General features: G+C 40.9%; 2 protein-coding genes across 3 annotated transcripts; both read left to right on the top strand.

The window, feature by feature from the left end:
- The first annotated feature begins 3,771 nt into the window (after positions 1 to 3,771).
- Positions 3,772 to 11,645, top strand: LOC129725463 (uncharacterized). Of its 2 annotated transcripts, XR_008728090.1 has the most exons (5): positions 3,772 to 4,114; positions 4,170 to 4,237; positions 4,358 to 4,458; positions 11,068 to 11,415; positions 11,535 to 11,584. XR_008728090.1 is itself a non-coding variant. In XM_055681339.1 (4 exons), exons 1-4 carry the CDS (start codon positions 4,074 to 4,076, stop codon positions 11,188 to 11,190), a joined length of 333 nt encoding a protein of 110 aa, XP_055537314.1. In that variant the 5' UTR covers positions 3,772 to 4,073; the 3' UTR covers positions 11,191 to 11,645. The 2 variants fall into 2 exon arrangements, 1 of the variants encoding a protein (XP_055537314.1); XM_055681339.1 differs by having other exon boundaries at positions 11,068 to 11,645.
- Positions 11,646 to 14,943: 3,298 nt separating this feature from the next.
- On the top strand, positions 14,944 to 16,355 carry LOC129722206 (uncharacterized). The gene is made up of 2 exons (XM_055675493.1): positions 14,944 to 15,095; positions 15,157 to 16,355. Exons 1-2 carry the CDS (start codon positions 14,984 to 14,986, stop codon positions 16,302 to 16,304), a joined length of 1,260 nt encoding a protein of 419 aa, XP_055531468.1. The 5' UTR covers positions 14,944 to 14,983; the 3' UTR covers positions 16,305 to 16,355.
- The last annotated feature ends 7,138 nt before the right edge of the window (positions 16,356 to 23,493 follow it).

A 23,493-nucleotide genomic window follows, 5' to 3' on the forward strand; every position in this document is an offset into this window, starting at 1 on the left:
TAAGATCTAACAAACGAATAGCACTCAACAGAAATTACATCGTTAGGAACATCACGCACGTATACGAGATGAGCCAACCATGTGAAGATCAAAATAAGTATTTTCTCTGCGAGATGTCACAACTCGAACACGCCAACGATTGCATACACAGATTGACCACGGGAAGACATTCCAATTGCACCTTTGAAAAGGTATACTCAGGAGGACTTGTGAAACGAATAAACGACGGAGCAGTTTTAATTAACAACGCAGTCGTAGAAGTCTCATCAAATTGCACCAATCTCAGCCAAACGCTAAACGGATCGTTTCTAATTCAGTTCGCCGACTGCAATCTTCATATCAACGGAGAACTATACTCAAACCCCGAAACCACTATACCTGGTCGAGTTTATTTCCCAACAACAGGACTATTAGCCAATGAGATAAAAACGATAGACGTACCACCAGCCGAATACCTTCAAAACCTGACCATTCAACACAGAGATAAGTTACAGCTACTCAACTTACAAAATCATTCCATAAATTGGAAGCTCAATCTTTTTGGTTCCCTCGGCCTATCAACAATAATTCTTATTGCAAGCATAATAGCAATATTTTGCTACTTTTCCAGACATACCTATAAAAGCAACATCAGAGTCCAATTCGACAAAGCAGATGAGGTCATCACAATAGAAAAACCAGAGCCGTCATCTCCAATAACCAAACACACGCCACTTATCACCGAGACGGAGGGACTATCAGAAGAAAGAAAAAAAGAACTCCAGGCATTCTTCGACACACCAACGCCACTACGCCCCATCCATTCGTGAACTTTGAGGACAAAGTCATTTAAGAAGGGAGGAGTTAGCAACGAGCAACAACGTTATCGCAATTTCACCAGACGAGTTGAGATCATTCCGGAAACCACAACAATCTTTCCCAGACCACCCAAACGATATCTACAGGAAATGCAACATAAGCATAACACCATCGTCTAGCTATCAGCAATGCATACAAACACCCCCTTTGTTCTGGACGGAGCTGACCACAACGCGAGGTTTCTTCGTAGGTTAAGAGTCAATTGTAAATCAGTTCTTACTTAGCACCAAATAAAGAAGGAGCTCAGCTCCGATAAAAAATATATTTTTTCGACTTTCCCTTAAGGGAAGTCTTAACTGTTGAAGTCTCCCAAAATCAAACGTGGCGAGGAAAGAAGTTCTATTAAATCAAAGAACAGCCGTTGCCCAACCTGTGCTCTGGGAGGAATATATATTGAGGCAATACAAAGCTCTTTACCTTGTATTGTCATTTGACATGCGACAACTTCGATGCCTGGAATCGAGGGGAGGTTAATACGATAGAAAGAATAGCACTTTTTAATCCCTAAAAGTACTCCTCCATATGGGGTGTCTCGATCAAGGCGAATAATATTAAAATCATGGAAGTTGAGATCAATATTTGAAGTAAGCCAAGTTTCACAAAGGGAAAACGCATTGCATTTGTTTTTATTTATCAAAACTTTAAACGAATCAATTTTTGGTAAAATACTTCTACAATTCCACTGTAAGACAGAGATAGAATCCTTCATATACGCAGTTGAATTAGGCATCGAAGAATACAATCGCTGCAAGGAGGGGCCATTGGGCAGTCAACTGCTTCAAAAATGATCTAACTGTTGGGAGAAATGCTGTAAGAAAAATTTTAATTGGATCGGGTACATTGAAAGTTTCAAAAATCCAGTCCACAATGCCAGAAAATTTCACTAATCCAGAGTTTGTTTCATCAACTGGGAGTGCAAAAGGGATAACTGGGGTTTTGGATGTTCCTGGCAGTGCTGGGAACTCCTTCTGGGACTTTAAATTTGCAAGCGCAGGAGGAGTTTGCTTCGGTTTTTCCGCAGCACTGTTTGGTTTGTTTGTAACTTTCATTTCACTTTGAGAAATCTTAGGACCTTTTCTGGGAAGTTTAGGAGAGGAAATATTTTTCCTCTTTCTAGACTCCCCAGGATTGGCGTAAGATGTTCCCGCTGGTGAATCGTCAGAATCGGTTTCATCAGAGGACAACAGATCATAAGGGTTTGATGTAATGGGAGAAGTGGTAACGGTCTTCTTCAGCATCTCAGCGTAAGAACGCTTCGAACGCTCTTTGAGAGACCTCTTTATTTTATCCCTGCGCTGCATGTACACCGCACATGTCGAGAGCTCATGCTGACTCTCCCCACAGTGAATGCATTTTTCAGCATTTTTACTGCAGGAATCATCCGCATGATTCTCCCCACACTTGCCACAACGTGCCTTATTGCAGCAGTAGGCGGCGGTGTGGCCTAACTGCTTACAATTCAGGCAGTTCATGACGCGAGGCACATATAATCGCACAGGGAGACGAACCCGGTGGATCGAGACGTGGCTTGGTAGCGCTGACCCGGCGAACGTAACTCGAAACGAGTCTGACGGGGTGTATACTGTTTTGCCACCGATGATCGATGCTGACCGCAATTGCTTGCAGTCGAGCACCTTTACATCGGGACAGGTTTTGTTTTTAAAGCACACTTTGGCACTTGCCAGCATACACTCGACGGACAGACTCGAATCGGTTATGACACCGTCAATCTCCACGTCTCGTGCGGGTATGTAAACGCGATACTCGCGTGTGAAGAGCTCAGAGCAAGCTAAATCGTTGGCCTCTTTCAGGTTACTGACCACGACACGGAGCTTGTTAGGCCGGACCTTGGAAATTTCGGTCACGCCCTTGTACTCCTTCGTCAGATCTTTAGAAATCTGCAAGAGGTTCAACTGTTTCGATTCCGGTCCTGCCTTTGGCCGAAAATAGACAGCATAGCTGCCCTGGGCTCCGTCTGGGTAAAGCCTGGGGCGAGGGGGGACTGAAGAATGAACAGGGGAGGGGGTAACAGAAGGGTCAGGGTCAGAGGGGTTCGGGGATAGTGGCGCGGGAGGCGAGGGATCTACATCCATCCCGCTAAATCTAACGCACTAGCGCCGACAAGAGCTCGTACCTTTTTACTTCTCCCTTCCAGTAAGGTTGGTTGTCCGATCGTTCGAAGTTGCAGCCGTTACAGCCAGCAGTACCAATACAGCAGCACCGAACAGCCACCAGCAGCGAGCCAGGTGTGAGATCACTCCACACAGCGATACAACTCACTGTCAACTGATGGCTTCTTTTTTTTCCTCTTTTGTGTCGTCCACTGCTGTAGCACAATTCAGCCAGCAGCCAAATCGGCTTACGCACCAGCTAGTAGTCACGATGCGAAACAGTTGCACAAAGGCGCGCCCTTGAACCCGGATTTATTTCACTCGACCAGGCAAACATTGCCAACACTTGTTCACACGTCTTTTGTTTTATATTCTATCGGAGCGATCACCGATCACACGTCCGATACTGATGCGTGTTCGGCACAGAATCAACTTATCACATTTGATTGCAGTGAAATATGAAATTTCGTCTTATGAAACCTGAGAAGGTACATGGGTATCCTGTCGAACACAAAACGGTTAAATACTCATATCCCAAAATAGTTAGAGTGTAAAATACTAAATTCCTGATATTTGAATTAATTTTGAAATCCTTGAATCATGAAATATCGGAATCCTAAAATCCCGGAATCCTTAGATTTCAAAATCCAGAAACTCTCATGGCTTCGAATACTTAAGCCGTTAATGTTAAATACCTAAAACCTTTAGATTTTAAAAAGGTGAAGTGCGAAAATCCTAACATCTAATACTCAAAACTCTCGGATTTTAAGATCTTGGAAGAAACTCTGGGGTCTCCTACGAAAGGCGGAAAATCGAAAGGCGGAATCACGAAAAGCAGAATTACGAAAGACAGATTATTTCATATGGCAGAATCACGAATGGCCGAATCACCAAGAGCACGAAAGGCAGAATCACAAATGGCAGAGTCAAGAAAGGCACGAAAAGCAGAATCACAGGAGGCAATGTCACGAGTTGCGCGAAAGGTGGAATACAACTACAGGTTGGTAGAATCTTCACGGCGAAAGAAAATGTTCGATGCCAAAATCATAGCAGACCAAATCAACAAAATCTGAAAAAAAATTTTCAATAGCGAGTGATATCACAATGGAGTCGCACGAAGAACAAAACTCTAGTGATCATTGCAGGTAAGATTACAATCAAAATTGAGGATAGTTTAATTGTTCATGCTGACAATTTTAGTTGCTCTGAGGAAACCCAACCGGTATTTTCCAAGGACAGCAATCAACAGCTCGACTATTACCAGCAAGGTAAGAAATTTTACTGGTCTTCACATGATTTTCCATATTACTTTTATTCACATCAATTTTGATATTTTTTACTCAATTTTTATTTGATAAATTTATTTATGATTTTTTTTATATTTTTAGACACCAGCCCCAAAGTTTTACCCGAAGCGAGTATTGTGTATTCTCATAAAAATAAGGAAATGCTCAACATTGAAGGCTATCTTTACAATCTAGATAAAAAGGTTAGTTTAATTATTAAAAAATTTTAAAATTACTTTATTGAAAATGGCGAACTTGAACCTTGATTGTTTTATGCTATTCTATTTTATTTATGTTTGATAGTCAACTGTTTTCGAAAACAAGTTGACTTAAAAAAGCAAATATTTCCGGACATTTCGACCTACTTTATTTTATTTCTTCGGTTATCCTCAGGGGATTCCAGAATTACTATAACGTCCAGTTGATTTTTTGTTTTCGAAATGACGAAATTATTGTATGTTATACTAGTCCCGTGTTACGCACACTTGTAGCTTAAATGCCATTTTTATGTTGATCTACTCGTTCTTAATACATTGGTTTGTTTGTCCAACACATGATTAACCAGTGCCAACGACGCATGGTTTTCCATTGATTTTTATTTTCATTTTGAGCAGAATATAGGTATCTTAAAATTTGTGAGACTGTTTGAAACCTAATACAATGTTAAACTGTCTTAACTATTTGCTTAGTTACTCTTTTAAGCCTAGTGTATATAGTATTTTTCAAAATATTTTTTCCTTATATCTAAATTTCTTTTATTAGAGGATATCACAACAAAATCCAAGAAAAAATAAAATACATGTCGCAGTGTGTAAAACAATTGAAATGAGTCTTTTTTTTAAATTTTATTTGAAACTGACAGCTTTGATTTTGTGCAGTCAGTCTTTTTACGCCATTTTTTCCGCGGTGTTTTGCAAGACTTTTTTTGCTGAATTTTCCGCATTTTTGTAGGCTGATTTTCGAATTAACGCTGGTTAGGAACCAAAAACGTGTTCCATTGGACATAGTCAAAAACACCTCCCCCACCCGAAGGACCCGGAATACCGCAAGAGGGCAATTTCAAATCGTTGACAATCTTCGCCTTCTCGTGCCTTCTTGATTTCTTCTGCTTTTTTTCTCTGGCAACTTACTCTTGAGCTTGCAATGCTTCTGTATCAAGGGGCCAATGAAAGGTATGAGATAAATTTAAGAGTTGGGGCGTAAAAGTTTTGTCTTCTTGGAAAAAGTTCTCATGCAAAATTTGATCTCAAGCAGACTTTGGGAAGAAGAGCCTCAGAGTAACCAATGAAAAAGTGCAAATGAAATTGTCAAAATTATTTTATTATGCAAATTAAAAAAAATAGAACTTATGCAAAATGCTCGAAACGTTAGAAACGTTTTATGCAAAATACGAAAACTTACATCCTGGAACTTTTCAAGCTAGGCCAATGGAATGTATGAGAAATTTCTGGTCTGAAATTCTTTGTCTGTAAAATAAATCCAACTGACACTCTTAATAAACAATTGGGAAAAAATATTATTTAAAAACGTGGGAAAAACACGACTTTTACAACTTTCACAACAACGTTCAAAAAATAAATAAAAATGCAATTTACATTATTTTCAACAAAATCATAACCGTTCGTCAGGACTTCGATGAATATGGCTCCTTTTTTGAAACAGCGTACAACACATACCTACGAAATCGTCTCGAAAATTCGAAAATATGTAAAAATATGGTTCTGCCAAAAATAATAAAAAAATATCTGTGCTCGATCTTACAAGTTTTTAAAAGCCATCAATTCCACATCGTTATAGTTTGAAACAAAAAAAAATGTTTTTTTTTCCATTATTATATTTCTTTCAAATCTAGGAAATAATTTGTTTTAACCATAAATATGAACGAAAATTTTCACGAATTTAATTGATTTAAAGGGTCTATTATAGTTTTCCTTCTAATAGTGTAGCTACTGTTTGTTTTTGATACAGAATAAATTTGAGGAATCTTCAGCAAATAGCACTCCAAGGTCTGGGAAACACTATATGTGGAGAATGTTGAAAATATATAAATTTTTTCTCTCTCTGTATTTCTCATGGGATCCGATTTCGGCACTGCAACAATAGCTGAAGGTCGACAAAAGATATATATATATATATATATATATATATATATATATATATATATATATATATATATATATATATATATATATATATATATATATATATATATATATATATATATATATATATATATATATATATATATATATATAGCATGACCTGCATTTTTACTATATTACTTCATCGATACCTAACACTGTGTCACCTTTTTATTCAATGATAAAAAAAAACACTTGCGGCCTTCGACCGACTCTATTGTCCATGTGTGTGCTGTCCTTACTCGCTACCGCTCGTTCAAACTTAACTGAGGGAAAGGAAAATCAGTAGGAAATCAGTAGATCAGTCGTTTGTATGCGAGAGGCCGCCGCTTCCGACGGCGGGTCGGCGGCCGGCTCGGACTGCAGAAACCACGGCGGCTTAGTGGCCGTGTCGGTTGCTTGCCCTCGATGATGCGTCTTCGCCGCATGAATTGTGTTATGTTAATTGTACCTAACAGGACAGTGAGATGTTATATAATACTAACTGACCCGGCAAACTTCGTCCCGCCTATTTTAGTGTTTAATTTAATAATTTTAAACATTTCAAATTTATTGATTCCTTGCGATTGGATTATATCGTTCAAAAATAATTGGTTTTATCGGAATGGCAACATCCTCAACTTTTGGCTTTTGTACATGACCTCTATTCCGGATATATATTGGATGCATTTCAGTCATTTTCGTTGTTTTCCAGAAACTGAAAGTGGTCATCTTCTGATTCAAAATGGTGTCCAGGGTCAATGCTTGGCTTCTTTACATCATTTCGATTACGGACTTAACCATATGTACAGGTCGGACTCGATTATATACAGTCTCCGAAAAATTTTCACTATGTATATATAATCGAATCCTGTATATAATCGAATCAGAAAAAGAAAATTTGTTTTTGTTTATTTTGCATAAATATTTTGTTGTTTTTAAACAAATAAGTAGGATTTTTTGACTACCCCCTTAAAGTCGCAAAAAACCTTTCTTACAAAAATATATGTATGTATAGATTTCGTAGTTATTCTTTATGTTATTGCAGTCGGCCATGAAAGAACACTACACCGTGCTGCACGGGTGCCACTTTCGCATAGAAACACTACACGGCGTGTATTGCAACTTGCACTGCGTGATGTGTATTGGGTAGATAGTAGATTAGCTAAAAACATTGCCTTTAATTTATTTAAATTTTTGCTCACCAATATTGATCTCAACTTCATAAAAATAAGTACACTAAAGTCGCTTTTTACGCGGGGGATACATGCCGCGTAAAAAAAAACCGCGTAAATTCCAAAATCCGTGTAAAAAAACCGCGTAAATTCCGGAATCCGCGTAAAAAAAAACGCGTAAATTCCGGAATCCGCGTAACAAAAAACCCGTTAATTCCGGAATCCGCGTAAAAAAGCCGCGTAAAAAACCCGCTTAAAAACCGCGTAAAAAGCGACCTTAGTGTATTTAAAAGAGTCAATCTCTATCACCTCAACCTCAACATTGAAATAGTAATATTAGGGTCAATTCAAATTTAACGTGATATAAATATTGGACTTCCGGAAAAACTCTCAGCATGCAGCATGTCTAGCATGTTTCCAATACTCAGCACACCAGGCATAAAAAATTTCCTCAGCCCTGCTTGCGTTTTGTAACATTTGAACGGACTTTTATGAATCAATAAGGAAGCGCTTATTTATAACGTAACGCAAAAATAATTATTGTTGATCTCCTTTCCCCCTTTGCCATGCTTTTTGTTTAAATTTTCCGTATGGGTTGCAAGACTTTGCCAACCCAACACTCTTTCCTGTTTCCTGAGCGTTACATAATTTGTAAACGTTTCCTCGCGATATTGCTGTTTTAGATCAGCTTTATTTTACTTGAAACATTATGGCTCAAAAATCAACGTTTTTGGTTAAAAAATGTTGCGTTACGTCATATTGGACTGAAGGGAACGTCCCTCTTTCCTTTAGGTAACGCTCTTCGTATAGATCTTCAAAATTTTTAGTATTGATTGCGACGTTTTGTCAGATCTTTACCTTACCTCCCGTATTTTTGGACGATCCCTATACGACATAGCTGCTTTAGGTAAGTTATATTTAAAATTGAAAAAAAAATTAATGATTCGATTATATACAATTTTATATATAATCGAATCATATATAATCCAGTCAATATATGATCGAGTCTGTATATAATCGAGTCCGACCTGTAGTAGTATTCGGTTATTTGCGGATGTTTTCCAGAAGTTGCCATTTTTCAATTCAAACTGTTGTCTAAGGTCAATTTATAGCTCCTTGCATCATTCTGGATCCGGTGATCCGGAACCGTAAGTCGCCATTTTGGATTTAAAAATGGCATTTGGGAACAATTTCTGGCCTCCGTGCGTCATTCTGGTTTGAGAGACACCCATATTGGGTGTTATTTGGTCATTTTCGGCTGTTCTCCAGAAACCGGATGTCACCAGCTTCGAATTCAAAATGGTGTCTGTGGTCGGTTCTAGCTCCTGTGTATCATTCTGGTTCCGAAGATACTCATTTTGTATGGAAATCGGCCATTTTTGGTTGTTTTTTAGAAACCGGAAGTAGCCATCTTACAATTAATAATGGTGTCTGAGGTCAATTTTCAGCTTCATTCAAGTTCCAGAGATACTCATATTGGGTGGTATTTGGTCACTTTAGGCTGTTTTCCGGACACCGGAAGTCGCCATCTTGGATTTCAAAACAATTTCGGCCCTCCGTGCGGTCAATCTGCTTAAAGAAACGCTCATATTGGTATTTGATCATTTTCGGCTGTTTTCCAGACACCGGAGGTTGCCATCTTAAAATTCAAAATGTTGTCTGAGGTCGATTTGTGGCTTCAGTGCATCATAACAATCCCGGAAATACCCATATGGCGTCGTACACAAATAACGTAACGCTAAAAACCTAGATTTCAGACCCCCTCCCCCCTATGTAACGATAAGTAACGTTAGATATGACTCCCTCCCCTAAGGCTACGTAACGCTGGACAACCTGCCCCCCCCTCAAAATTTGCAATTTTGAGCAAACATCTCAGTTACGTATCGGGCTCAACTACGCCCCCCCCCTCCCCCTATGTAACAATAAGTAACGCAGACTTATACCCCCTCCCCCCCCCTTCATGAGTTACGTAATTTGTGTACGACGCCTATTGGGCGGTATTTGGTCATTTGCCGCTGTTTTTCAGAAACCGGAGGTCGCCATCTTGGATTTTAGAATGGCATTAGGAGACAATTTTTGGCCTCCTAGCGTCATTCTGGTTGAAATGGTCTGGTTCTGGTCTGAGGTCGAATTGTGGCTTCAGTGCGTCATAACAATCCCGGAAATATCAATATTGGGTGGTATTCGGTCATTTTCGGCTGTTTTCCACACACCGGAAATGGCCATCTTACAATTCAAAATGTTGTCTGAGGTCGACTTGTGGCTTCAGTGCGTCATAACAATTCCGGAAATACCCATATTAGGTGATATTTGGTCATTTGCCGCTGTTTTTCGAAAACCGGGAGTTGCCATCTTGGATTTCGAAATGGTATTTGGAGACATGCCAGAAGAAGGAAGGGTGTCGAAACATTATGGACATGTTTGTTACCCCTAAAAACAATCACCTGCCAAATTTGGTTCCATTTAGTTGGTTAGTTCTCGAGATAAGCAGAGATTTGTGTTTCATTTGTTTTGAACTCCTCCCTCACAGAAGAGGGAGGGGAGTCGAACCACTATGGACATAGTTGTTACCTCTGAAAACATTCACATACCAAATTTGGTTGTATTTGGTTGATTGGTTCTCGAGCTGGGCGAAATTCGTATTTCATTTGTATGGGACCCCTCCCTTGTAGAAGAGTGAGGGGTGTCAAACCATTATGGATATATTTGTTTTCCCTAAAAACATCTACCTACCGAATTTGGTTCTATTTACTTGGTTAGTTCTCGAGATGTGCGAAATTTGTGTTTCATTTGTATGGGACCCCTCCCTTCCAGAAGAGGGTAGGGTGTCTAACCAACATGGACATATTTGCTACTCCTAAAAACATCCACATGCCAAATTTGGTTCCATTTGCTTGGTTAGTTTTCGAGATGTGCAGAAATTCGTGTTTCATTTGTATGGGACCCCTCCCTTCCAGAAGGGGGAGGGGTCTCGAACTATCTTAGTCACCTTTCCCGGCCCCTAAAACCCCTATATACAAAATTTCTCGCCGATCGGTTCGTTAGTTTCCAAGCCTATATGAATCAGACAGACAGACAGACAGAGCTGCATTTTTATATGTTTAGATAGGTTTCTAGAAATTTAGTTTTACGATTTGTGAGTTGTTCAAAGCTCAGCGTTTTCAATGCGACATAGAGTAAGGGGGTGTTTTCGTCAGTGATTAAAAAAGAATCTGTCCTTGGAACAACCTACGAAGCTAATTTTTTGCATGATACTATTTTCCAACTCAATGTACCATACTGCATTAAATTAGTTCCTTAGGCTGTTTCCTAGGCCCAAAGATACGTTTTGAATCATCGCCAATCATGTTCCAATTCCGGGATGTCCAGTCATTTACTTTTTATTTCATTAGGATTTATATACAGTTGTCATGATTAATTTTGAGTATTTCATTTTTCAACCATTTTTACACTTGTTACATTTGAATATTCTTGAAGTTCAACAATCACACAAATATATTTAACTTTTCTATTTCAGAAAAACCAGCGATACTATTGGGATTGTGCAAGAAGGAGTCACAGAAAACAAAGTACCTGCAGTTGTCGTGCGAGAGCCATCACGTTTTTGCGTGAAAACACACATGAGGATAGGAAACCATGACTACCCTGCAAATCCGATCGATTGCCGGGAAAATCAACATCGTTACGCTTTTAAGCGTAGAGCAATAGATTGCAGTGATGTGATGTACTAACTCAAAAAATGATGATTCTTAGAAAGCGTGCACCAACTGCTGATAGCCTGCGTTTATTGGTTGATGGAGGAAATATACACATCCCTAAAGAACTTCAAACAACTTTAACAGGGCAACCTTTACTGATGAAAAATGTAAACAACGATGATATCAAGCTTTTAATGTTTTCCACTACGCAAAACCTGGAATTACTATCTAATGCTGATTACTGGATGTGTGATGGAACATTCAAAACAGCACCAACTGGTTTTAGCCAGATGTATACATTCCACGGGCTTGGAGATCGAAGTAAACCATGGACGCGAACGGATGGATTTTTTCCTGTCAGTTTGGATATTGAAAACTTTTTCGGAAAAAAGTGATAAATGCCATTTTCATTGGTGGATTGTTGAGTTTGTTCCTGCCCTACAGGCAACGGAGTTGTAGTTAATCAAGTTCATAAATAGAGAAACAAAGTTTGGTGCGGTCATTTTTGTTTCTCTGGTCAGTGATGATTCCTGGGAGTAGCCTCTTATTTCGGTGGCGGAGCGCGTTTTTCCGCGAGTGCTTACCATGAATCCGTGTGAGTGCCAGGTGAACTCAAAAAGCAGCAAAAGCGGGAGTGCAGGAAGACGCTTTTCGCACTAATACCATTGGTCAAAGGAAAGAAGTGAATCAAAAGATAAGTATTTGACATTTTCTTGTGAGGTTTTTCTTTGAAAGAAGAAAAGATCAATCGGAAGAAAACATCTTTAATCTCTCTAGCTTTCGACGATTTATTTTGCGCTTGTGAGCAAGGTTGACACATTCAAAGCTTCATTTTGTATTCCAAAAACAATTTCACATATTTTCAGTATAAAAATCTGCAGCTTTTTGTAAAAAATCTGTAGGGCACCGTAAATTTTTGAACACGTTAACACTTACAAGACAAAATTGGCCGAAACCTTAAAGCTTAATATGCCGCTTCGCTTTTGTATAGTATAGTTTTTCAATATGGTTTTGAATTCATCATTCGGTGCGTGAGATTTGCAAATATCTATTGAAAGTTCTTACGCACATTTTACTCGATTTTAGGCTCTTATTCTATGATTTTCCTGGCTTTTGGACGTTTGTTCCAGCACATAAACAGTTTCATTTTATTCTATTTGTTGGTCGGCTTGAGAAAGTCCATGACAACTAAATCTTGATTTTGGCATTTTGTAAATAAACTTCGAACTCTGTTTTGTTCCATATACATATTTGCATTTTCCTAAAAAACAATAAGTAAGTTATTTTTAAACACAAATAACTATTCGATAACGATTCGATCAAACTTTGTTTGTATCTTAGGTGTTTAGTCTTTTCCTGTCAAAACATTACCTTCATTATTATTTACTAATCCATATTCCTTTCAGAGAGCGAGTAATGGCACTATAACCATAAGCTTAAAATGCTAGGACTAGAGTTAGTACTCAGGTTCCAACCGTAATAGTTGAGGCGAGTGAAGGCGCTATATCCTTGGTTTTGAAACCCGAGCATAAGGAGGAAATACCTATGTTCCATCCCAGCAGATTGGTCAACAAAGGAGTGTACTTTCTTAGCTTTATCACTCCCAACGAATTAGGTATATTACTTCTTACATACGGATCGGTTGGTACGGATTGTCCTCGATCTTAGATTATATTATATTGTATTACGCTACACAGTAGGCCTGGCCGTTGACAAGAAAAATGTATGGAAATCATTTAAAAAAAAAAATGGTGGATATCATTTTCCAGGATCCTTACAAGTACTGGCTGTGTTAGTGTACACTAGACTAGACTAGATGTATACATTCCACGGGCTTGTGGGATCCGGTCAAAGCCAACGAGTAATTCCACTGGTTTACTTTTTACTTGGACGCAAATGTCAAAAAACATATACTGCCGCTTTTGAAGCGTTGTCGGATATGCTCGCGGACAACAGACTGAAAGTAAAGTGCGAATATATTCTTTCGGATTTCGAAAAAGCTGCGCTCAATGCGTTGCGAGAAGTTTTTCCCATGCTTCAAACATTAATCTTTACATGAGTATTAAAAAGATCTGCGCGCTATCATTCTGACCGCACAGTAGAATAGGCAAAGCATACAAAGAGCTTAAACCTACTCTACAGGACATTACTGAAAATTTTTTCAAGTATTTCGAAGAAACGTACATTTTGGGAAAAAACGAAAATGGCCGTCCACTCTTCCCTCCAGCTTTATGGAGTAACTACAAGGCCGTGAGAGCAAAAATTCCACGCTCAACGAACCTTCTGGAGGCGTGGCATTGGAGGTGGACGGTTCTCGTCGGTACAAATCATGTTAGCTTGTCGAAAATAATTACAAAAACTCGTAAAGAACAACACGAGACGGAGAGAATAATACTACAGATAAAAAATGACATTTTACCTGCTCAAAGTAGTGTAGATTCAAGGGAAAAGGACCAACTTATCTTCGAAAAATGTAGCAATATAAACAAATCATTGAATTTAGAATTTTTATGCTCATTAAGCCTATGCCTGGCTTCAAAAACTAAGAGAATGTAAATAATTTGTAGAGTGTATCATAATTTAACTGAATAAAAATACATAAATCATAAAAGGAATCTTTTCTGTTATTTTTATTACTTGTTTTTTTTTTTATATTATTACGATAATACTTTTATTATTTTATTTCGCACTGTTCGTAAATTTGTTTAGTGTCATCTCTGGGTTTGGTTTCAGTGATTCTGCCTTTCGTGCCCTTCGGAATTCTGCCTTTCATGTTTCCGCCATATGTAATATTCTGCCTTTCGTGTAAGATCAAAGCGTACGAACCCGAAATTCTGAAATAAGTCAAAATTCTGCTATTCATAAATAATACAATTCCAAAATCCTAATATTCTATTATTCCCAAATTGTGCAAATTTCAAAATACTTCATTCTCTTTGGTAATTCATTAGAAACATGTTTTCTTCATTTTTGATTCAAATCAGGATTATTTTCACTTTTTGGCCTTCTCTGGTTGCAGAGGCGTTTTTTGTCGTCCAGAACACTAGTTGGGTTTATTTTTTAATTTAGTCGTGGTATAATTCTAACTGTGGTTCAAATCGAAGACTAGCTTAATAGTAGAACGTTCTATATGGCGACCCTGAAAATCTGTTTTTTTTTTGTTTCGACATGTAAGCATTTCAATAAGGGTTTGTGAAGAATAGGTGCTCAAACAATTGTGTATCGGACAACGGACAAATTTCAAAGTTCATCAACACTAGTTATTTGCTCACAGATACTGTAGATCTTTCCGCAGGATAAGAAATCGCCGCAAATAGTCTAGCCATCAATTGAACTGGTTATATTTAAAAAAAACACTGCTGTTCGAGAGCCTTATCATGGAATTAACAACCTCTGAGGGCAGTGCCTCCACTATAAGCCTTAGCTGATAAGGGCGAACCAACCGGTGAATTTTATGACCACAATCAGAGACGCTACCGTTCAATAGGGCAGCGCTACCAGTAACATCGTTTGTGATTGCATTTTGTGACATCTAGAAAGCTACAAGCTGGCGGATCCGATAACACACGCAGGGTTTTTCGTGGGTGTACCTTATCATCGATCGGACTGCACGGGTGCTGTTTAAGAACAGCGTGATAACACAAGTGAAGGAGTCGGTCTTCTGATCGGTCAGCTGATATATAAGGCATCACACGGCATCACTGCCAACAGTTCAACTCGGTGGTTTGAGACAAGATGAAATCGTTACACCACTGCCTAGTTTTGGTGTTGGCTTTTGGGTTTCTCGTTCAATCGAGGGAGATCCCTAAGGAGGCTCCATTGAAGGAAACCGAATGGAATAAGTTAGGTAAGAGATCGTCAGTCAAAGCCTAAAGCCGAGTGAGTAAGAAGAGTCCCTTTTATCGCAGCCTCGGCATGTACGGTTAACATCAACACTCAGCTACCGCGCCCACAGCCGCTGATTCTAACAGCAGGATCAGAAAGCTTCCGCTATCCGGCGTCCGACGATCGGTTGCTCCAGCTGGAAGCAGGAGAAACTCTCGAGTTAGCCTGCCAGAATGGATTCAATATTGCGCCGGCGAAAAACTCCATCATCATATCGTGTGTTTTTGATAGTACATTCAACTTCGACAGCACTATGTACCAGTTTAGCGAGTTTTCGTGCACCCGGAATTGGGCAAGCACGGCTCGCCGTACAAATCGACCCTGTGAGGCCGGTGCCATCATAGTCGAGATCGGTTTCGAGTTGGGTACGCGCTTCCCAAAAATCTTAGATGTTTGCCATAATGAGGTAACCTTTGAGAACCATTGGGTCAAGCATGAGTTCCATCGACATCACAACGGGTTCCAGCAGGGAGTTCCACGACCATCCTGGATCCAGGGAAGTTTCTTCCCTGGAATTCCGACCAATACGTTGTATACCATTAATCGTCAACGGCAGACGGTTGCAACGATTTTGAACTCACAGGCAATCGCAGATGAACTCGTGCAGGATCTCGCCACCGGAATCTACATGGCACGTGGTCATATCGCAGCACGTGCTGACTTCGTGTATGGAACACAGCAAAATGCTACTTTTTGGTTTCTGAACGCGGCTCCCCAGTGGCAGAATTTCAATGACGGTAATTGGATACGTATCGAGGACAGCTCCCGGGCCTTCGTAGCCAGTCGTGACATCCAGGTGACCGTGTACGGCGGAACGTACGGAGTGAACACGCAAACCGATGCCAATGGTGACGAGCAGCCAATTTTCCTCGATTTTGATCCGAACGGAACTCAGCGATTGCCGGCGCCGTTAATCTACTACAAAATTCTGCACGACGAAGTGAACAAGGCCGGAATCGTACTGATCGGAGTGAATGACATTCATCAGACCTCGCTGGACCTTGTCCGGGAGCGGTACGTACTGTGCGAAGACATCGGCGACAAGATCAGCTGGATCAACTGGGACCGAACGAATCTGGCCAGGGGTTACTCGTACGCGTGTGAAGTGAACGAATTTCTCAAGCGAATCGGGCATCTCTCCCAGCTGGATGTTCCGAATTTGCTAATTTAGATCCTCTAAGGTGAATAGAAATGAGAAGAGTTTTATTATTTTTCTTAACAATCTCTGCCTTGCTTGGTTTTTTTTTTTAAATATTATCCAGACCTGTTTGGGGTCGCTTCGAAAGAATTTAACAGCAAAGAATGTTTTCATTTGTTTTCGCTCGAATTTACAAGCATTTGAGTTGTTTGCTAACTAGCTGGTGGACGCAATCAACAGCTGACACTTAAATAGGACGCTGCGTGTTTGTGTGAGTGTGTGTAACGCAAAGCCGTATGCACAACTTTTGGCAATTCACCACCAGCTCGTAAGCTAAACCGCGCGAACCACGAACGCAGAGAGGGTTCAAAATATTCGCACATACCGCATCGCCCCCTCACCATTCCCTGTTCAACGACCGGTCAGCTAAGAGGTTGGTATGTCGTCACTCCCCTGTCCCCGCAGAAAAAAAAGTGTCGTGTCCGTTCGTTAGTGAGATTTTTTGTTTCTAGCTAATCTCGCAAATCTTCGCCGGCCAAGCAGAGCAAATAAAAAACGCACATTGCAGTACAATTGCCACTGTGATGTGATTTTTCGGCTCAATTCCCAGTCCACCTAACCTTAGGTAGGCTAGGTTTGCCAATTTATTTTAGCTGCAGTCCTGGTTGCGATTCGAACCGCGCGGTCAGCGATCGATGCACGACTAGGTGTACGGTAGCGTTGACGTTTGTCTAGCAATCGAAGCAACCACCGCGGAAATATTTCACAGCCAGCAGCACATTGTTGTTGACTTTTGCGAGTGTCACGGAAGATAGCGCGAGTGTGATTGATTACCTAACCGGTCGGATGCTTAGGTTTTTTTTTTCTTTTTTTTCTCGAGAAAGTTGGTTGTTGTGTTGTTGTTGCTGTTCCTGCTGCTGTTGTCTAGTGGATAAGTGGATGCACGTCATTTGATAGTGGTTTAAAGTGAGAGCTGAGTTTATCAGTTAAGCAGCGTAATACTACGCGAAGTTGTGGAGTGCAATCGATAAATGTCACTTTTTGAGAAATCCAATTTAATCTTGACTCTTCAAAGTTAACCGGTTTAAACTTCAATGTTGTGAGGAAGCACTCAGCGACTTTGAATGAACTTATTTTTATAGTTTAATTATTATTTCTCACACACACTGTTATCATTTATTTATATTTAATTTTACCGCTTTAGACTGTGTATTCCAGTCTCTACTTAAAGCTTCGTTCATGTTTGGGAGAGTAATTAACCAATTGAAATAGTTTTAAAGGTAATACACCTTTGAAGAAATATTTGTTAGTGATTTTCCAGAATTTTTTTTCCTATATTATAAACAAACTCTACATATACCCTTTTGAAGCAGCTAGTCAACATAAAACAATGAATATCATAAAATGACCCTATTATCAACAAGGAACTGTGAAAAGTTTCAGAAAAATCGGAAATTGTTTTAATTATTTTACAAGGAATGCCTCAGCAATCGTTTTTGTCGCAGCCACGGCGTGTAAAAAGAACAACTTTATTTTGAAAAAATGGGCATCGCCAAAATCTTCACCATTTGAAAATATAACTTTTTACCTATAATTTGAGACCCTCCGGAAAATCATCCATCGCGGGCTTTCAAACAACTTTTTTTTTCTTGAAAAAGTATTCTGACAGCAAAGTGTCTAACTACCGAGGGGATAGTACGGTGCTACAAATGAAAATAAACATGCAACAACTTCTGAAGAGACACAGTGAAGGTTGTTAGTTAGTCGAGTGCAACTTTCGCTCATACTAGAAATTTTCCAAACACCCCTAAAATTTGAAGTTATGGTCAAAATGCCGGTATTTTGACCTCAGCGCATGAAAATTATATTTAACTCATTTGTTTTCCAACCGATTTTGAATGTTTTAGTCGTTTTGGAAAGAGGAAAAATAGAGTTTTTAAAATATATACAGGTTTGTACTAACTTGGCCGGGAGGTTGGTGCATGCGATAAAAAAGTGAAAAATCACAGGAGGGTTGTGTGCAAAGCTACGACCGCAAGGTTGAAGTAGAATACTTTTACACAGCTCTAATTACGGCTGTACATTAACTTACGGCCGGGCGAATCGGTTCGTGCCGCTTTCCGCGTTTAGCCTGGCAGAGGCCTAATGCGCACGGCTACCATAATTGGCAATTGAAAATTAGACACGGCTTTACTGGAGTAAGTGTTGGCAAATGCATCTACCGCTAATACCACCGCTATGGTACGAAAGCGCGTCGTTTCATGTGAGGAATAATATCAACAACGAAAAATGACGCGCGTCTAAGCAACTGTTTCACCGTGCCGCTTCCATTTACCTCCTTATAACATAGGCCTCAGGGAAGTACCAGCTGCACCTACGGCTGAGGCTGTTACCATACTGCTACTGGTACCCAAAGCTGTTAACTCTTCAAATTAAGTGTTTTATTTGTCCTCAAAAGAACAATTGTTCAATTCCTTATCGGATATAATGCAATCGCATATCTGTAATATTACCGACAGTAATATTCTTCTGAACAAAATGATCCAACTATTCCATTAGAGGAAGTGCCGGCAAAAATCTCGCCCGATCGCTCGCGTTGGCGTTCAGCCTGGCAGTAGCCTGAGACGTGGTGACCAACCACTGATATCTGCTGCTACTGCTGTCAACGTTGTGAACGGTCCATCCAGCTCACCTTCCGACTAATGAATGTAGCTAGTTTTCCCAGAAACACTTTTTTATAGCCGAAGGGTGCTACGAAATAGGCCACGCCTTTCGATTCAGTTTTACCATTTTTTAATGTTTCAGACGAATTATTCCACAATTCGTATTTGATTTTTGTTTACACCGATGGTGCTCTCACACACGCAACGGTTGTTCTAACCCGTATGTTATTGCGGTTTGTAACATCAAGCGATTTCGTTTGCTCGCAGTTGCGTGTTGCATCATGTTGCGACTTGGCAGCTGGGAGACGACGAAATTCTGTTTATGCTGATTGATTGAATCGACTCTATATTAGCTCTGCATAGTCGAACTAACTTTCTTTTTGGATACATTCTAACAAGGCCGTTTGTTATTCAAAGTCGGTTATGCTGATCGCAGCCTTTGCGCTGCCCCGCGTTTACTAAATAAAGTAAAATTTAGATAACTACAATAGAATTTGATTGCATCCCGCACAGAATGTCTGCTTGTGTTGATGTCAGAAAATTATAAACCTTCAATGTTTTGTTTATTTGCCTTGAAAAAGGCATTTTGCGGTTCCAAATCGGTTGCTGATCGCAACCTTTGAGCTGCTCTAACAGTGGGGGAATTAAGATACACGGACGACATGCACTGTGGAAGCAATTTCACATTCAGTAAATTAGACGGGTGCGACAGATTTAAATTGCTAGAATCCAACACAGAATGCTTGCTTGCGTTGTCAAAAATTATTAACTTTCAATGACTTGTTTATTTTCCTTGAAAAAGGCATTTTGATTTTCAAGATTGGATTTCCTGATGGCAATCTTCATGCTGCCCCAACACGGGGGGAATAATGGCAGTCTGGCGACACACGCTTAGAAGAACCGCGCTGCTCCTGAGACGTGGTGACCAACCACAGGGCTAGTGCTGCTGCTAAAGAAGGACGACTGCTGTTGTCGCTGTCTAGAACTATTATGAGCGGCTTCGCCTGAAACAGGCTCTTATATAGGCCAAATAGCATGTTTTCAATTGCAAGGTATATGATTCTGTCGTCCTTGCTTGGGAAACAATCATATAACGACCAATCAGAGGTCGAATTTTCGGTTTTGACAAGGCTTGACTATTTTCAATAGTACAATAGTGTGAATAATAAAATTACAATTATCTTCTTTTGGGAAGAATCTTAGAAGATTTTCCAATCAATTGCTACAAGAACGAAGGAAATCCATCGAATACTAACCGATTTATTAGCATTAAAAATTGGACATATTTTTCACTTTTTTCGGTTTTAGATTTTCATTTCACATCCCTATGTAGCCGAACTTCCTGAGAGAAGTATTCTACTTCAAAAGCATTTTGCTGTTCAAAATCGGTTGCTAATTACAACCTTCGAGCTGCCCTAACATTGGGGGAATTAAGATACACGGACAACATGCACTGTGGAAGCTATTTCACACTCAGTAAATTAGACGGGTGCGACAAATTTAAATTGCTAGGATGCAACACAGAATGCTTGCTTGCGTTGATAAAAATTATTAATTTTCAATGACTTGTTTATTTGCCTTCAAAAAGGCATTTTGATTTCCGAAACTGGATTTCCTGATGACAATCATCATGCTGCCCCAACACGGGGGGAATAATGGCAGTCTGGCGACACACGCTGAGAAAAACCGCGCTGCTCCTGAGACGTGGTGACCAACCACAGGGCTAGTGCTGCTGCTGAGGAAGGACGACTGCCGTTGTCGCTGTCTGATGCTACGCTATGCATAGCCATGCCACAGTTGTGGCCGCTATACGCTGGCCTAACTGCTGAGCAACTGCAACACTATCCGTAGCCATGCCACAGTTGTGGCCGCCATTGGTATCCACTGTAACTGCATCTGCTGGCCCTGCTGCTATCGATGGTGAGATCCGCTGGAACTGCTACGCCTATCCACAGCCATGCCACAGTTGTGGCCGCTTTCCGCTATCGATGGTACCCACTGCTTGCTCCCGCTGCTGCTAAGGGAGGACTGCTGTCGTCGCTGTTCAGAACTGTTATGAGCGGCTCCGGCTGAAACAGGCTCTTATATAGGCCAAATAGCATGTTTTCAATTGCAAGGTATATGATTCTGTCGACCGTGCTTGGGAAGCAAGCATATAACGACCAATCAGAGGTCGAAATTTTCGTTTTGACAAGGCTTGACTATTTTCAATAGTACAATAGTGTGAATAATAAAATAACAAGTATCTTATTTTGGGAAGAATCTTAGAAGATTTTCCAATCTATTGCTGCAAGAACGAAGGAAATCCATCGAATACTAACCGATTTATTAGCATTTGAAATTGGACATATTTTTCACTTTTTTCGGTTTTAGATTTTCATTTCACGCACTTCCTGAGAGAAGTATTCTACTTCAAAAGTACCTGGGGAACATGGACATACATGTCAGGAAGCGGCAGTCCTGTCCACTGGTCTCAGAGCTGCTGGCAATGACGCAGCTACAGCGGTTGAATAAGATGGTCAAGTTAATTTTCCCGGCGAATCGCGACGTGGTAGTGGTGATGGACGACGAGTCCTATCTCACCCTGGATGGCAACGACTGGCAGGGTACTTCGTTTTTCACTTCTCCCACGATGAAAGTGAACTCCGAGGTGAATTTTATTTCACACACCAAGTTCCCCAAGAAGGTGCTGCTGTGGCTGACAATCAGCGAAAAGGGGATGTCAAAGCCGCTCTTCTTTCGCTCCGGGCTGGCCATGAACAGGGAAATTTATAGCAAGAAGTGCCAGCCAGAAGTTGCGACGTTCGTCAAGAAATACCTTAAGGGGAAAGACACGGTGTTCTAACCAGCTTTGGCGTCGGCCCGCTACTCGAAGCGAGATGGAGCGGCTGAATATCGATGTGGTACGGAAGTCAGCGAATCCGCCCAACGTCCCCCAGCTGCGTTCCATCGAGCATTTCTGGGCAAACTTGAAGCGCAAGAACTATTCCAACAATGTTGTCGCGAAAACGGAAAAGGAATTAATGAAAAAACCACAAAACAGCTTGAAAACCCTGGCGAATGTTTGGGCTGACTGCTGGAAGGCCGCACTCAAGGACGTAATATTTTTTTGCGAGGAAGCTAACATGATTACCTTCTATGGGAAGTTCATCCAACTCAATTGTCTGTTTTAGTTTTTTTTATCGCCATCTGAAAAAGTCCATTTTTCTACCGCAAACGTTATTTGGCTAACATAAACCAAGTTATCAACAAGTTTCAGCAAACAATCGTAGCAAATAACAATTCCATTTTTGTTTTTTGCTTGACAATTTTTTCATTTGCCTACAACTACATCCGCTCATTCTGTGCCGAACACGCATCAGTACTGGACGTGTTTGGTGATCGGTCCGATAGAGTATAAAACAAAAGACGTGTGAACAAGTGTTGGCATTGTTTGCCTGGTCGAGTGAAATAAATCCGGGTTCAAGGTCGTTCCTTTGTGCAACTGTTTCGCATCGTGACTGCCAGCTGGTGCGTAAGCCGATTTGGCTGCTGGCTGGATTGTGCTACAGCAGTGGACGAGACACAAAAGAGGAAAAAGAAGAAGCCATCGTGTCAGCGAGTCGTATCGCTGTGTGGAGTGATCTCACACCTGGCTCGCTGCTGGTGGCTGTTTGGTGCTGCTGTATTGGTGCTGCTGGCTGTAACGGCTGCTACTTCGAACGATCGGACAACCAACCTTACTGGAAGGGAGAAATAAAAAGGTACGTGTTCTTGTCAGCGCTAGTGCGCTAAACATAGCGCGATGGATGTAGATCCCTCGCCTCCCGCGCCACCATCCCCGAACCCCTCTGACCCTGACCCTTCTGTTACCCCCTCCCCTGTTCATTCTTCAGTCCCCCCTCGCCCCAGGCTTTACCCAGACGGAGCCCAGGGCAGCTATACTGTCTATTTTCGGCCAAAGGCGGGACCGAAATCGAAACAGTTGAACCTCTTGCAGATTTCTAAAGACCTGACGAAGGAGTACAAGGGCGTGACCGAAATTTCCAAGGTCCGGCCTAACAAGCTCCGTGTCGTGGTCGGTAACCTGAAAGAGGCCAACGATATAGCTTGCTCTGAGCTCTTCACACGCGAGTATCGCGTTTACATACCCGCACGAGACGTGGAGATCGACGGTGTCATAACCGACTCGAGTCTGTCCGTCGAGTGTATACTGCAAAGTGCCAAAGGGTGCTTCAAGAACAAAACGTGTCCCGAAGTAAAGGTGCTCGACTGCAAGCAATTGCGGTCAGCATCGATCATCGGTGGCAAAACAGTATACACTCCGTCAGACTCGTTTCGAGTTACGTTCGCCGGGTCTGCACTACCAAGCCACGTCTCGATCCACCGGGTTCGTCTCCCTGTGAGGCTCTACGTGCCCCGCGTCATGAACTGCCTGAATTGCAAGCAGTTAGGCCATACAGCCGCCTACTGCTGCAATAAGGCACGTTGTGGCAAGTGTGGGGAGTCTCATGCGGAAGATTCTTGCAGTGTTAACGCTGAAAAGTGTATTCACTGCGGAGAAAATCTGCATGAGCTCT

The sequence above is a fragment of the Wyeomyia smithii genome, chromosome 2, assembly GCF_029784165.1.
Source record: "Wyeomyia smithii strain HCP4-BCI-WySm-NY-G18 chromosome 2, ASM2978416v1, whole genome shotgun sequence".
Classification (NCBI taxonomy): Eukaryota; Metazoa; Arthropoda; class Insecta; order Diptera; family Culicidae; genus Wyeomyia; species Wyeomyia smithii.